Genomic DNA, 15,739 nt, shown 5'->3' with positions numbered 1-15,739 from the left:
TTTGCTTGTGGTGTTGGGATGTATTCGTGATTTGCGATGACTGCTAGACGTGCTTTATCACGCGTTGCGGACTTGTCGACCAGCACCAGCCAGTGGCGTGTTGACGAAAGCAGTGTCCAAGTGTTCTTCGACGCTGTAAGCTTGTTTGTTTGATGCCGGGTGATATTTTAGGCCTTCTGGAAGCGATCATTGACCCTGACAAGACCGCGACGTCAGACAGTGGATTAGCCGCCCAGGGTAATATCCAGGTTGAGCCAGGACACTTGTTGCGGATAGGGCGGAACTTGGAAGAATGCGACGTCGTTCTCGCGCACCCATCTGTATCTAGTGTGCACTGCACGGTGTGGGGCATCCAGTTTGACGGGGAGAGCGTGCCGATGTGTTACATCAGAGACTGCTCTCTGAACGGAACATATGTGAACGGGCAAAGTCTCCTGAAGGGAGAGAGCTATATGCTACAGGACGGCGATGTGATCAGTATTCCCAACGACTGCGAGTTTCGGTTTTCCGCCGTGTCAACCTGTTACTCGCCGCTGTTGTTTGAGCAGCTCGGGATCAAGCGCCGCGTGGGGGAGTGGGAAATCACGCCGCAGGTGGTCGGCAGCGGCACTTTCGGACAAGTTTTGGTCGCGGAGCGCAAGAGTGCGCATTCCAAGCACCGGCCGCTAAACTATGCGGTGAAGGTCATCAGGATGAAGAGGGAGGCACTTGCGAAAGAGGCGAGTATTCTAGTGCGGTTGAACCATGTAAGTGGCATTGTAAACTACGGGAGAAGAGCATGTACTAACTCGAGGCCAGCCCAATGTCATTAAGGTCCATGACACGTTTGTCGATGAGAACGATAACATCTACATATTTGAAGATCTCGTGGCTGGAGGTGATCTTTTTTCGTACCTTGCAAAAAAGGATTGCCTCGCGCCGATCTCCGAGACCGAAGCACTAGTGATTGTGTACCAGATTCTCCAAGCGCTTAAATTCTTGCACTCCAAGGGTATTGTTCACAGGGATCTCAAACTGGACAACATTTTGCTCTGCACTCCTGAGCCCTGTAGTAGGATCGTCCTAGCTGATTTTGGAATTGCGAAGGATCTACCGAGCACACGAGTTCGCATGCATACAATTGTCGGTACTCCGGAATACTGCGCACCTGAGGTCGGTTTTAGAGTCGACCGGAACTCCTACAGGAACTTTTCCCGAACCGCGAGTATGGAGCAGCAAGGTTACGATTTCAAATGCGATCTGTGGTCATTAGGCGTCATGACACACATAATGCTAACTGGGATCTCTCCATTCTATGGGGACGGAACGGAAGCTTCCATAATCCGTAATGTCAAAATTGGCAAGCTAAACTTCGGAACAAAGCAGTGGGTAGGCGTCAGCGACACTGCAAAGTCTTTCGTGCGACAACTGCTGGAGGTCAACGCCGAAAAGAGAATGAGCGTCCAAGACTGCTTCAAGCACCCATGGATAGCAAAGCACCGCAGCCACCTGGAGAGGATATACAACAAAAAAATCGTCGCTGGGGGTACATCTTTAACTAAGAATATCGCAGAGATTGATTGGAAAAGAAAAATGCCGAAAGCAGTAGTCCTATCACCGCCAAAGATCCAAAAGAAAAAAATGCGGAAATGATCTCGTCGCTATACATGGACCTTCGATGCCCTACTTGGTTTTGCCACGGGTACCATCGCTCGTCCTACTCCTACATGGTGGCAGGCGCAGAGACGATATAACCAGACAGTTCGTTCATAATGACTGAGTTCCCATATTATATTCTCCGTTGGCACTAGCCTCCAATACTGGTTGTGTTCCACATGAACGAACCTAATTCAGGCTGGATGGGCCCTCAATGATGCTATTAACAGTGCTGTCATTGCTTTATACAAGCTTCTGACATGAAGTTGCAAGCCTTGCGGTAATTGACGGATTGGACTTCGTGCCGGAAGAGATAAAACACTATGAGCAACAAGTGACTCGGAGCTTCATAATTAACTGCTACTCGTATATCGGGCTTACCATGTGACCCATACTGTGCTCAAGGTAATTTATGAAATCGACCGGGCGCATGGCTATAACTAACTACAAATATCTTGAATGTCAGACGAAAGCAAATTGCACTAGCTACATGCACATCGGCAATCTACCAGCGATAAAAACTTTCCCGTGTTTTTCGTATAAACATCATAATATACTATACCATTGACCACATTATAATGGTTTGTGTTATTTAGATGCCGTAGTCGATTGCCCAGAAGGCATTCCTCAACTGCGAAATAGGTAGCTTGAAACGTCAACGAAGTTTGGTTATCGGATAAGATATGCAACAATGGTGAATAGTTGCCGCCCCCGCTCTTTATTCAGTAGGCTATCTGATTTACCTTCACTTAAGTTACTTTCCTGATTTCCAAGCTGATTGCTAAACTCAATCAGTTTACTAGAATAGTAAAACAGCAGAATAACTCGAGTGGATGTTAGTATCCTAATTTTTGCTTTTTATATTTGTACACTGGATCTAGTATCTCGCTGCGTTCTGATGCTAATTTTACGTGAACTTAGCGTCCCGAGCACCGCATTATTCCGGGCATAAACTTCTAGCATACCTTAGCCCACGTTTTTGCTAAAATGTACGATAGTCCAAGATCAAGATTTTAAGCAAACAGTAACTACTGCTATTATGTCAATAGCATGTCTGTGTCGTTTATCGTGGATAAATATTCGGAACCTACGGCGACTCGGCGTGCCTCAAGCATCTTTGCCAGATCTAGCTTTCCATGTCCGAGGTGTATCTTTAGGATCGATTCTAAAGCAATTGTTTGTAACTGTGTTTGATTGCTTGAATGTGGCTTCCCAAGCTTCCATAGGGTTTTAATGATGTTGTTGGTAAATTTTATCGAACTTTCTTTGTCTTTTGAGTATCTATGTTTCGACAAGCTCAATAGTGGCATAATGTTGAAAACGGGCATCCGTAGCCTTTGACCTGCTTTTCCTAATTGTAGGTTGTAAAACTTCGCAAATACGCCTTCATAATTAAAGGAATGAGGAATGTATATCCCAGATTCGAGTATTCTTAGCCAAAAAGTGAGCATCACAGCCGTAACCTTAATAATATCCCTTCCTGGTGCACCCATACTATTCCTTTCGACATAATTTCCATTCCGTTCCCTAATTTCCTTTGCACTGGGTATTATTCTAACGAGCTCATTAAGTAAGGACAACTTATGTTCATTTTCCAGTTTTCCATAAAACCTTAAAAATTCATCAATCGCAGATACAATCTGCTTATCAGTGGAATGTATAGCTCCGGCGGATATTAGGTATCCCCGCCAAAATTCCCTGTTCCCATTGAAGTGGCAGTTATAAAAGTTTAAGATCTGAGCATTGAATGGAGCTTCTTCGTCCGGAATATAGTTGAACTTCTTAGTTAAAATTTCAAAAGATGCTAAGCGCAGTTCATCTTGCTGTTCTCCAATTAATCGCAGTAATCTCATAAATGTTTCTTTCATCAACCGCTCATCTTTGGTAAAAAGTGGCAGATTATTTTTGATCAGCTTTACCACACCAGTCCTCACTAGCCGGCCGACGTCTCCCTGTTCAGTTACTGTGTAATCATCCAATAATGATACAAGGTCAAACAGTAAATCATTATCTCCAAGATTTTCAAGCATCTCAGACATTGAATTCAATAGTCTAGATTTAGTGAAACTGTCCATCTGCGGGACCAGAACATAGAAAGACTTAACAAACACTGGAGTACTAGTATGGGGTAAAGCAGAGCATGATAAAGTGTGGTTATACTTGATGTACTTGTAGAAGGTTTTCCAAAAGAGATCCTTAGCTTCTTCGCTAAAGAAGGTTTGGTCATCTTCAGAGGCACGTTTCACCAGCTGATTGAACAAATTGCTAAATTCAGGAAACTCAGCATCTGATTCTTCGATCTTCCGAAGGGCTTGGAACAGACGATTTACAACGGAAACCGAAATCCTTTGTTCAGGCATGTACACCAAGAACTTTAGGAAAGAAAGGATTTCGAAAGATTCCGCTGCGGAGCCCGATTTATTTAATTCCTTCTGCGTCAACTCGCTAAAACATAATATGGCCAGTTCTTTGTTTTCTTGTGTATGCTCTGTAGATGGTAAACTTGTGAAAAGATACAACAACCTACTAATAGTGGAATTGTTTTGTGACGCTATATTTCCCAGTTCCTTAATTGTTTCGTCACATTCAAGTTTCTGTTTGGAATCACCACTTCTGTAGATTATGTTGAAAGTGGCACATGCCAATTTAACGACCTGAAAATAATGGTTTTTGTTAATGGTGTAATTTACTAGCCAATTGCAGATAAATTGGCTGCAACCTGCAGTATCTTTTAGGATATTGTAAATCGTCGGAATATTTTCCATAAAACACCGGTTGATATTAGTGACTGACATTTCTATTAACTTGATGATAACCGGGTATTGTAGAACGCGGGAGCCGTGTCTTCCAAGCAGTTCCTGTAGCGCAGCATTAGAAGAGCGCCGGATTATCAGCTCAAAGTCCGACATGGAATTCATCAAAAGATGAAGTAATAACGATAGGTTGATATCATCCGGAATATCGGTCATATTGCGCGCCACCGACCAACATATAAAATTGGTAGCATCTCGAATATGATGACCTTGTACGTTGGAGATACGCATTTGTTGGAAAAATATAGTATGAGGCACAATCTCCTTGCCGATGATCTCTAATTGTTCCACGCGAAGTAGTTTGAACCGTGCAAACTCGGCCAAAATGAGCAGATAACTGTGCAATGAATCTGCATCAATTGATTCAAGGATCTGGTGGGACAGCACTTGCGTGACTTCTGAGACAATCGTGCTGACAAAATCGCCCGCTAACTCTGGATCGTAACTATGGATTATAGTTGCAATCTTTCCTAGATTCCGTGCCAGTTTAAAGCGAAGCTCTGTGAAAGATAGTCCGAGGTGCCGCAGAAAAAAGGATATGACATCTTCTATGGTGTCCCATTCATCTCTTGCTGCAAGCATTCTGCAAAGCTTGGGTAAAATTTTAAAAGATAAAATGCCTTGTTCCTCGTTGGTGATATCGCTGGATGTAATCATGTTTAGAACCCGCTGCAGCAAAGGCAAGTCAAAGAAAGCCAATTGCACATCATTGTTTTTCACAACCAAGAGCTTTAAGGTCAGATTCATAGTTTCTAGGTCCATGGCTTTATCAGTTACATACCATTGAAATAGCTGGATGTTCCGAATAAAAAGCTCTGCATGGATACTGCAAACGATCGGTTTCAGTGAGAGCGAGTTTTTAAAGCCACTCGTCAGTTTATACACCTCTTCATCGTTTTCTAGTTTGAATGGCGACATGATAAGCAGATTTATCCAGACTAGGAGTAGGAAATTCAAGTGCCACGAGCTGGATTTGGTATCATTTATCGACAAGTGGCGTAGCAGTTGGGGTAACATATATATGTCGCACTCTAGCTGGCGCATGCTTTTCTTCCATCCGCAAACCTTCGAGAAGTTGTAAAATAATTCTCCAATATCGCACTGCTCTTTATCTGAAGATCCGAAGAAGTCCTTTGTGAGATCCTTGATGAAATGCTTCAGCTTCCGATCAAGTTGCAATGGATCGGCTTGAAACTCATTTATGGCACGAATGGCCGTTTCCTTGTTTGGGCCCCCATTTAAATTGCTACTTATTGATTCTAGGAGCTCATCAACAGTCTTCAGGTCCATCTTGAAACCTCAGAGCTTCGTGCAATGAGTGGTAGAGAGAACAGTCTTCAGATGACATATATAAAGTATTTTCGTATATAATGATTATACCAGGTAATGAGTAGTGAATTTAACATAAAAAGAGCATATTATTATGTATTTACGTCGTTGTATTCACGATCATAAGCTATTGGGTACCCGTTGTAGCCTAGCCTTAAAATAATCGACATTTTGGAATTTAGTTATTGCGTGGAAATAAGGTATATATATTGCTTCCAAGTTTAATGTCGCTTTTAACTCACTAAAATATGGATGTAAATTGTCTCAATTGGACTTTCATGTTCTATCTATACACTAACTGCGATGCGACTCATTGTGCTTCAGTATTCAAAACATGTTTTATATATGTAATATGCGGACGTAGAAGGCAACTAAATATGAGAGGCAACTTAGTCGCTGTCGCTGTCGCTGTTTGAATCGCTGGAATCTTTTTCATACATGATCTCGTCGCCATTATCTTCTTTTAGAACGCTAAGTTCCAAGTCCTTATGAGATTCCTTGTTCTCTTGAGAGACCTCGTCATCAAAGATGATCTTGGTGTTGGAAACGACAGGCAGGTTTTCTGCTTGCGACCTGTGATAGCCTTCACTTAGCAGTGACCCCTCGAGGGACACCATTCTGCCCGCAGTGTAGACATTTTTAACAGTAAATTTGAGTTTTCCGTCCAGCTGCTTACCGTTGCCGTCAACCCAGTGGCCTAGAGACCGGGCCTTGCGCATTCCTGTGGAAGAATCGTTTTCGCTGCTCCCGTTGGTACTCTCTTCGTTATGAATAAAGGTCCAATCATCCGGAATGTTATTTTTCTTAATGGATGCGTTGAAAGCGTCGTGGATCAGCAGACCAATGTGTGAGGCTGACTGTATGAAGATCCATCCCTCGAGCACATCGCCGATATGTGGCGACCATACCACAAGATCTACGCTGCACCAGGTAAACGCAAAAGGGGTATCTGGCGTCAACTTGACTAGCAGTTCTTCATCTTTCGCAGCGCCTTCATTCATAATCGCCACATTCTCATATCCCAGTATTACACCTCCAACATCTCCGTTGTATTTCATGACCATGGGATTCAGATGTTGCCGTTTTATGCCCTCCAGAGGATGTTGCTGGTAAAGGGGAGCTAGCGAGACGTACATAGACACTGGAAGCCGCGTGATGCACTGTGATGTGTTATCTTCACTGCTGATGGGGTTCTTGCATAGCTTGCGATGCTTGTTGATGAACTCGGCGGTCTTGGACCGTTTGAGCGGGCTTTTTTTGACACCCATTCTAACCAATTTGCGTAACTACCTTAGCAAGCAGGACAGTATAACCACGTTGATGTCCGTTCAGCGACAGCTACTGCTCTTGAAGCTCATCTCATCGCATGAGGACTGGCGTCTAATGTGAAAATTTTCTGTACGTATTGTAACGTAAAAAATGATACAAACTTCCATGGTATGTGTCACGTGATACAAAATTGGCGTCAGTCCGCTGGTAGTTGACCCCAGTATCCGACCCCAAGGCTCAGAATTTAGCATTACATTAGCGCAACTGTTTTATTAATAATACTATAAAGTTTGGTACCATGGGCCATTTTGTTTCCTTACAATTGCTATTAAATTGAACTTGTCAATAAACCAACATGAATAATAATTTAACTAATGAACTAGAACAGCATGTAATAGCTGGACCATTTAGTACGGCCTCAAAGAGACTCATACCGTGAATTGTAGCAGCAGATCGAGTTCCTGATCATTGAATAGAAGCGTCATTTTTTCCACTTCTGGGCGAGTTTGCTGAGTTGCGATGGGCGGCTCGCTGCGGGCAGAGTGGTCGGAACTGAGACAGCTACTGATGCTATTAGCGGGTAGGGAGCTCTCAGGAACTGCATAAGCGGTAGCAGATGGATTGTGGAAGCCTGCCACACTGCTGATGTTAATAGATTGCGTAGAGGGAACAGGGTGCATTGCCTGCGGAGGAGGGAATGCCGACTGTTGGTCATTGTGCTGCATCTCAGTGACGTAGGAGCCTTGTTTTGGAGCGACAATTTCAGGCAGTTGGAGTAGTACACTCTGAGCTGTATTTTCTATCGTAGATGAGAGGAAAGACCGCGTATGTGAGGGAGAAGACGTCATAGGGTTGTTGGCGAGGAGCTTATAATGCTTTTCGTTTCTAGAAACAGGCAACTCAATCCTGCCAACTGCGGGCGCGTGGCCAAGCGCTGAAGGCTGCAACACTTCCTTGAGCTTGTTGAGGCTGTATTTTTCCAACCTTATGAAGTCCGCGTTGCCGTTACTGCAGACGTTCCTATATAGCTCTTGCTGCTTCAACATCGTGGAAAACCAGTTTTTAGTGATACGGCAGAAGGACTGTCTGAAGTTGAGCAGTTGTGTCATCTTCCGCAACCCGAATACCAAAGAAGTAGGACGATTAGTATCTCCCTCATAAAGCTGATGTTCTGGATCCATCCATGGGAAATGGATCCCATAGTTGCATTGGGTAGCGCATGTGAACGCCACGAAACTGTAGAAGGGAGCAGTTAGAACAGGGTATGGACGCTTAGCGGGCGAACTAAAAGCATAGTCCAGTAGCATCCCAAGCACTTGAGCTATTTCACGCGTAGCTTTAAAGGACCGTCTAGCGTTCTCTTCCCAGTAATGCTCGTCTGGGGGGGATTCAAATTCGGAACAGTAGGGCTTTTCGCATGAGCGTGGCAAGAACGGCATATATCTTCGAGTCAGGAAAATAATAGTTAGCAGGTAAAGGCAGTGCATCATATGATAGATGGCATCCTTCCTAATGAACTGCTCGGAGTTCTCATGCTCTATGGAGCGGATACACTCTTCAGGCAAAAACTCCCTCCAGTGCTTTAGATCCATCCAAATTTTGCCTATTGGTGAATATGGATCCCATGGTTTATCTGAATTGAAGTCCCCATGACCAACGGTATAACGGTATGCTTCCCCCCAGATACTGTATATTTTAACAAGAAAAGCGTATTCCATACCAGCGCCTGAAACAGGGAACTTCGTGAAGTATTCGTAGCAATTTTGTAGCGTCACCTTTTCAAACTGATGGACACCGCGGCAGTCCTCGGGGTCGGCGACCGCGCCAGCTTCATTTGCTGATAGTGAAGCTAGCACGCGTTCTGGGACAGGAAGGGGGTATCTCTCATAGTCGGCGACTACAAAACAACGCTTCTCTCCGGCGCATATCATTCGATCGAGCAGGAAGGCGCACCAGTATGTGCGCCATCTCATCTCTTGGACCACTGGAGAGCCCTTGCATTTGCGCACGAACCGCTCATCATAGACTAGCGCCTGGATCATGCGTACGGCACAGGTATGCAACATCCACGCTGCGTAGTGTTGGCTCTGACTCCACTTGATAGTAGAGAGTAGCAAGAGTGCCGATGCCAAATCTAAACTTGGCTCCATAAATATCTCATTTGCAGATATAGCAGCCATCGACAGCTTCTCATAAACCGCGTGCTTGACGTTATAGGTGTGCACACCAAGCCAGTGACTAGTCGGGACCAGGGAGGCAGGGTCATCCTCATTACATGGCGCGAAGAAGCTGGCGTGCGCCAAAACAGCACCCACAAGTACCGCGTCCATGCGTGGTATGTCCTCGTGTAGCGTTGTCATGTTAAACAGCCGCAGTTCGGGAAAAGACTGCACAATATCCTCCACTGCACGTTGCACCACTGCATCGGGCACCTGGCGGACCAGCTCCCACAACGTCATGGCAGGCTCCCATGTGGTCGCATCTGTCTCCGCTTCGACTCCGGGCTGGCCACTTGGCCGGAGATCCACCCCGCCCTGGAACCCTTCCGCACCTACTCCGACATAACCCGTCGAGTACGCCCTGGGCAGCCCGTAGTACATCTGCTGGCCCAGCTCGTACATCTGCGCAGCTTGCTCCCGATCGTATAGTCCCTGCGCATGCACAGGAGCCTGGCTTTCATCAGAGCCGTCCGCTCTGGCTTTATGCTCGTGCAGATCTGCAGTTTCCAACTGCTGCACCGGATACCCGCCCAGCGCCATGCCAACCCCTTCTAAGTATAGTTCCGGCTTCTTGCGCCTCTTCTTGGGCGGAAATGATAACACGCATTTCTCCGCTATGCCTTTGTGCTGGCAGTAAGAGCAGGGTGGCTCGTTGTTGTGCACGCATTTGATCTTGTGCCCACGGCATCGTGCACAAGCCAATACTCTTCTCATGATTTTGTGTCCTATTACACCTCCTTCCTTAGCGATATTCCATGTATGTCAAGACTACTGTACGGTGACTTAGCCGGCTGCTGTCGGGATGGTCTATCTCAGTTACCAGTGAAAGTAGTGCCTGAAAGTGGCTTGCATTTTTTCTACATTTAGTGCGAAACTCGTTTAGCCTCTGTTCCAGCTCGGTGACAGCGTAGCTGCTCTCTTGGCTGTATGATGTCAGCATGTCTGCTTGGCAGCCTGCAGCTATGATCACTGCGCGGTACTAGCCTTCGGGGCACCTTTATATAGTATCTCTGTTGACGGCGCTACTGGCAAGATAGATAAATGCGGCATATGCGAGTTGCGACTTATCGAGCCGGACGGGAATCGTTCGAGCGCTCGTGCGTGTCCTGTGTACTGCATCTCTGCTAGAAATCACTGAACTTGTGTGGCCGGCTTCTGCTTCCTGGCGCTGCGCTGCTCAGAGATGCGAAAAAAGCCTATCAATGCGGCTACTTACCCGAGATCTTCAGGCTCCGAACGGACTCTTGTTATTAGATCCATCAATACGTGCGCGATGACCGTACCGTTGCTCGAGTGAATCGTTTCTTTTTAGAGCTGAAAAATTTTCGGGTTCAGCTGCAGCTGCCTCAGCTCATCTCATCTCCCTTAGCTGTAAAGAGACTCCGCAGGTAGAGGCTACTGGGGCTGACCGATCGAGGGTTGAGTACGCGATGGATATATCTAAACCTGTTGGAGCCGAGATCAGCAGCGTGGACTTCAGCGTGATGTCCGCTGCGGAGATCCGCGCGCTGTCGGTGAAGCAGATCACTAACCCGACTGTGTTGGACCACCTGGGCCACCCAATTCGCGGCGGTCTGTATGACCTGTCGCTGGGGGCGTTTTTGCGGAACCTGTGTGCGACTTGTGGGCTGGACGAAAAGTTCTGCTCGGGGCACCAGGGCCACATTGAGCTGCCTGTTCCGTGCTACAGTCCTCTGTTCTTCAACCAGCTGTACATATACTTGCGGTCCTCGTGCCTGTACTGCCACCACTTCCGGCTGAAGGCTGTTGAGGTGCACCGGTACGCGTGTAAATTGAAGCTGCTGCAGTACGGACTGATCGACGAGGCATACAAGCTGGACGACTTAACGGTTGGCGGCGTGGCGTCGGACGAGGCCGAGGAAGAGGGCAAGGAAAACGATGTCTCTGCGGCTCTCGTGGCGGAGCTCAAGATGCGGCGCCGGGAGTACGTGGACACGGAGATTGCCAAGGCGCTTTCGGATGGGCGCACCTCGAAGTACGGTACCTTCACGGCCACGGTCAACGACGAGCGTAAGAACCTCATCCATGAATTTCACAAGAAGATACTTGCCAGACCAAAGTGTGACAACTGTGGCATGTTTTCCCCGAAATTCCGCAAGGATGGGTTCACGAAGATCTTCGAAACTGCGTTGACCGAGAAGCAGCTCACCAACAACAGAGTTAAGGGTTTGATCCGGGAGGATATGATCAGAAAGCAGCAGCAGTCAAAGCGATTGGCTGGAGAGACAGTTGATGATGAGCCTCAGTCTGGGCGGTCGGCTAACTTGAAGCCCAAGACGGGATCTACGTATATCCTCTCTACGGAGGTGAGAAACATTTTACGTGCAGTCTTCAAGAACGAGCAGGTGGTTCTACAGTATGTGTTCAACTCAAGGCCCAACCTGAAGAAGACCTTGGTCAAGGCCGATATGTTTTTCATGGAAGTGATTGTGGTTCCACCAACCAGATTCCGCTTGCCCTCTAAGCTTGGCGATGAAGTGCATGAGAATACACAGAACCAGCTACTTTCGAAAATCTTGACTACCTCACTGTTGATCAGAGACCTAAACGAGGAAATGTCCAAGCTACAGAAGGACAAGGTCTCTCTTGAGGACAGAAAGATAATCTTCAACAGGTTAATGAACGCCTTTGTTACCATCCAGAACGATGTTAACGCCTTTATTGATTCTACCAAGGCACAAGGTAGTACAGGAGGAAAGGTACCTATTCCTGGTGTCAAGCAGGCTTTGGAGAAGAAGGAGGGTCTATTTAGAAAGCACATGATGGGCAAGCGTGTGAATTATGCTGCTCGTTCCGTGATTTCCCCAGATCCAAACATCGAAACGAACGAAATCGGTGTTCCACCTGTCTTTGCAACTAAACTGACGTACCCAGAGCCTGTTACAGCTTACAACATTGCAGAAATGCGCCAAGCTGTGATCAACGGCCCTGACAAATGGCCGGGCGCTACCCAGATTCAAAATGAAGACGGGTCGCTTGTTTCCTTAGTTGGTATGACCTCAGACCAGCGGAAGGCTCTAGCCAATCAGTTAATGACACCTTCTACACATGGGTCGACCCATACACTAAACAAGAAGGTCTACCGTCATATCAAAAACCGTGATATTGTCATCATGAACCGTCAACCCACACTGCATAAAGCGTCTATGATGGGCCACAAGGTCAGAGTCTTGCCTGGCGAGAAGACCTTGAGGTTGCACTATGCTAACACCGGTGCTTATAATGCTGACTTCGATGGTGACGAGATGAATATGCATTTCCCACAAAATGAAAATGCGCGGTCGGAAGCTTTTACTTTGGCTAACACTGATTCCCAATATCTGACTCCGACTTCTGGCTCCCCTGTTAGAGGTTTAATTCAGGACCATATTTCTGCCGGTGTGTGGTTGACCAACAAGGATTCTTTCTTTACTAGGGAGCAATACCAACAGTACATTTATGGCTGCATTCGTCCTGAAGATGGTCATGCTTCTAGATCAAAGATTATCACTGTCCCACCTGCTGTTGTAAAGCCTGTTCCGCTATGGACTGGTAAGCAGATAATCACAACTGTTCTTTTGAATGCAACTCCTGCTGACATTCCAGGCATTAATTTGGTCTCGAAGAACAAGATCAAGAATGAATATTGGGGTAAGAGTTCCTATGAAAACGAGGTTATCTTCAAGAATGGTGCTCTCCTTTGTGGTATCCTGGATAAGTCTCAGTATGGTGCTTCCAAGTACGGTATCGTGCATTCCTTACACGAACTATACGGCCCAGACGTCTCATCGAAAGTTCTCTCGATCTTGGGTCGTTTATTCACCAATTACATTACTTCTACTGCGTTCACTTGTGGTATGGATGATCTGAGGTTAACAGATGAGGGAAATAAGTGGAGAATCGATATATTGAAGAAGTCCACTGATATCGGTCGTGCTGCTGCCGCAGAGGTAACCAACCTGGGTGGTGATGTGAGACCAGATGACGCCGAGTTGTTGAAACGACTAGAGGAAATTTTGCGTGATGACAACAAGCTTGGAATTTTGGATGCTGTGACATCTTCTAAAGTCAATACCATTACGTCCGAGGTTGTGTCTAAGTGTGTCCCAGATGGAACCATGAAGAAGTTCCCATACAATTCTATGCAGGCAATGGCACTGTCTGGTGCAAAGGGTTCTAATGTTAATGTGTCGCAGATTATGTGTCTATTAGGCCAACAGGCGTTGGAAGGTAGAAGAGTGCCTGTTATGGTATCTGGTAAGACGCTACCATCGTTTAAACCGTTTGAGACAGATGCAAAGGCTGGTGGTTACATTAAAGGCCGTTTCTATTCGGGTATTAAACCTCAAGAATACTATTTCCACTGTATGGCAGGTCGCGAAGGTCTTATTGATACAGCCGTGAAAACCTCTAGATCTGGTTACTTGCAACGTTGTTTGACTAAGCAGTTGGAGGGTGTCCACGTTTCCTATGATAACACTGTTCGGGACGGCGACGGCACTTTAGTGCAGTTCCTATATGGTGGTGACGCTATTGACGTTACCAAGGAGTCTCACATGTCCGAATTCAAATTCTGTGTCGATAATTACGACGCCCTATTGAAGAGATACAATCCATCTGCGTTGATTCAGCATTTGGACGTTGAATCTGCTCTCAAGTATTCTAAGAAGGCAATGAAGAACAGAAAGAAGAACCTCAACCTGCCACATTACGCGCGCCATGATAAATACGACCCTGTTTTATCGAAGTACAACCCTTCGAAGTTCCTAGGCTCGGTTTCTGAGAACTTCCAGGACAAGCTAGAGAGCTTTATTGACTCCAACGCTTCTTTGTTCAAAGGTCAGGCTACAGTGAATGAGAAGAAGTTCAGAGCTCTAATGCAACTGAAATATATGCGTTCTCTAATCAACCCCGGCGAGGCAGTTGGTATCATTGCATCCCAATCTGTTGGTGAACCTTCTACCCAGATGACTTTGAACACTTTCCATTTTGCAGGCCACGGTGCTGCTAATGTCACTTTAGGTATCCCTCGTATGAGAGAAATCATTATGACTGCCTCTGCTGCCATAAAAACGCCTCAAATGACGCTGCCTATTCTTCCTGATGTTACAGACGAGACCGCTGATATTTTCTGTAAAAACACCACAAAGGTTATACTTTCTGAAGTTATCGATAAGGTCGTGGTTGTTGAGACAACTGGCGCGGCTACTGGAGGTGCAAACGCTAGAACTTATGTTGTTACCATGAACTTCTTTAATGAGGAGGAATATGGCGAGCAGTATGATATCACTAAGGAAGAGCTTCAGACTGTCGTATCCACCAAGTTCCTTGTTGCACTGGAATCTGCTATCTTGAAGGAGATTAAAAAGCAGAAGAGAACACATACTATGGAGGTTGGTGTCGCAGTGCCTAGCTCGGAAACAGCATTTGGTATTAATGAGAAGGCACACAGCAATGACGAGGATCACGACGAAGAAGAATCTCGTAAGAAAAACAAGCAAGCTGTTTCTTACGAAGATCCTGATGACGAGGAACTAGAGTCAATGCGGCAGGCTGAACAAACTTCAGACGAGGAAATATCTTCTGACAAAGAAAGCAACTCTGACTCCGACTCTGACTCTGATGCTGAAATGGAGGACATCCATGCGGTAACTGCTGGAGCGAATAAGAACATGAGTAAAGAGCAGAAGGACCGTCAGTCTGCCATCATTTCGTCCCACAGATTTATCTCTAAGTATAACTTTGATGATGAGTCTGGCAGATGGTGCGAGTTTAAGCTAGATTTAGCTGCTGACACGGAAAAGCTGCTGATGGTCAACATTGTCGAGGATATCTGCCGGAAGTCTGTTATCAGAGAAGTTCCTAATATCGATCGGTGTGTTCACCCAGAGCCTGAGAATGGCAAACGGGTGTTGGTCACCGAGGGTGTGAACTTCCAGGCCATGTGGGACCAAGAAGCCTTTATTGACGTCAATGGTATTACTTCCAACGATGTGTCTGCCGTCTTGAAGACATATGGTGTTGAAGCGGCCAGAAATACCATTGTTAATGAAATTAACAATGTTTTCTCCCGTTACGCTATCTCCGTGTCTTACCGCCATCTAGACTTGATTGCTGATATGATGACGAGACAAGGTACTTATTTGGCCTTCAACCGGCAGGGTATGGAGTCATCCACTTCTTCTTTGATGAAGATGTCTTATGAGACAACTTGCCAGTTCTTGACGAAGGCTGTTCTTGACAATGAACGTGAAGAATTGAAGTCTCCTTCCGCTAAGCTTGTTCTGGGCAAATTGAACAGTGTCGGTACCGGTGCCTTTGATATTTTAGCGAAGGTACCAACTACTGCATAAGTTTAACAGGCCCCACTATATCATGTATATAAAATACCGTACAAGCATAAATGCAATAATACCCTGTAATACATCATCACTATATCAAAGCTGAAGCTTTCCGAAAAATTAAAAGATTTAA

At 45.9% G+C, this 15,739-nt stretch overlaps 5 protein-coding genes across 5 annotated transcripts; 2 read left to right on the top strand and 3 right to left on the bottom strand.

Moving 5' to 3' along the window:
- Nucleotides 1-152: 152 nt before the first annotated feature.
- On the top strand, nucleotides 153-1,632 carry MEK1 (serine/threonine protein kinase MEK1; the record flags this gene model as incomplete). The annotated part of the gene is made up of 2 exons (NM_209828.2): nucleotides 153-746; nucleotides 799-1,632. The coding sequence occupies 2 exons, from the start codon at nucleotides 153-155 to the stop codon at nucleotides 1,630-1,632; spliced, it is 1,428 nt and encodes a 475-aa protein (NP_984475.2).
- A 1,040-nt stretch (nucleotides 1,633-2,672) lies between these two features.
- On the bottom strand, nucleotides 2,673-5,738 carry CIN1 (Cin1p; the record flags this gene model as incomplete). Its single annotated transcript, NM_209827.1, has 1 exon — nucleotides 2,673-5,738. One exon carries the CDS (start codon nucleotides 5,736-5,738, stop codon nucleotides 2,673-2,675), a length of 3,066 nt encoding a protein of 1,021 aa, NP_984474.1.
- A 428-nt stretch (nucleotides 5,739-6,166) lies between these two features.
- On the bottom strand, nucleotides 6,167-7,045 carry RPA43 (DNA-directed RNA polymerase I subunit RPA43; the record flags this gene model as incomplete). The annotated part of the gene is made up of 1 exon (NM_209826.1): nucleotides 6,167-7,045. The coding sequence occupies one exon, from the start codon at nucleotides 7,043-7,045 to the stop codon at nucleotides 6,167-6,169; it is 879 nt and encodes a 292-aa protein (NP_984473.1).
- A 429-nt stretch (nucleotides 7,046-7,474) lies between these two features.
- On the bottom strand, nucleotides 7,475-9,979 carry AGOS_ADR375W (ADR375Wp; the record flags this gene model as incomplete). Its single annotated transcript, NM_209824.2, has 1 exon — nucleotides 7,475-9,979. One exon carries the CDS (start codon nucleotides 9,977-9,979, stop codon nucleotides 7,475-7,477), a length of 2,505 nt encoding a protein of 834 aa, NP_984471.2.
- Nucleotides 9,980-10,695: 716 nt separating this feature from the next.
- RPA190 (DNA-directed RNA polymerase I core subunit RPA190) lies at nucleotides 10,696-15,618 on the top strand (the record flags this gene model as incomplete). Its single annotated transcript, NM_209823.2, has 1 exon — nucleotides 10,696-15,618. One exon carries the CDS (start codon nucleotides 10,696-10,698, stop codon nucleotides 15,616-15,618), a length of 4,923 nt encoding a protein of 1,640 aa, NP_984470.2.
- Nucleotides 15,619-15,739: the final 121 nt, after the last annotated feature.

The sequence above is a fragment of the Eremothecium gossypii genome, chromosome IV (assembly GCF_000091025.4).
Source record: "Eremothecium gossypii ATCC 10895 chromosome IV, complete sequence".
In the NCBI taxonomy this organism is placed as follows: Eukaryota; Fungi; Ascomycota; class Saccharomycetes; order Saccharomycetales; family Saccharomycetaceae; genus Eremothecium; species Eremothecium gossypii.
This window is presented reverse-complemented; position numbering and strand designations above follow the sequence as displayed.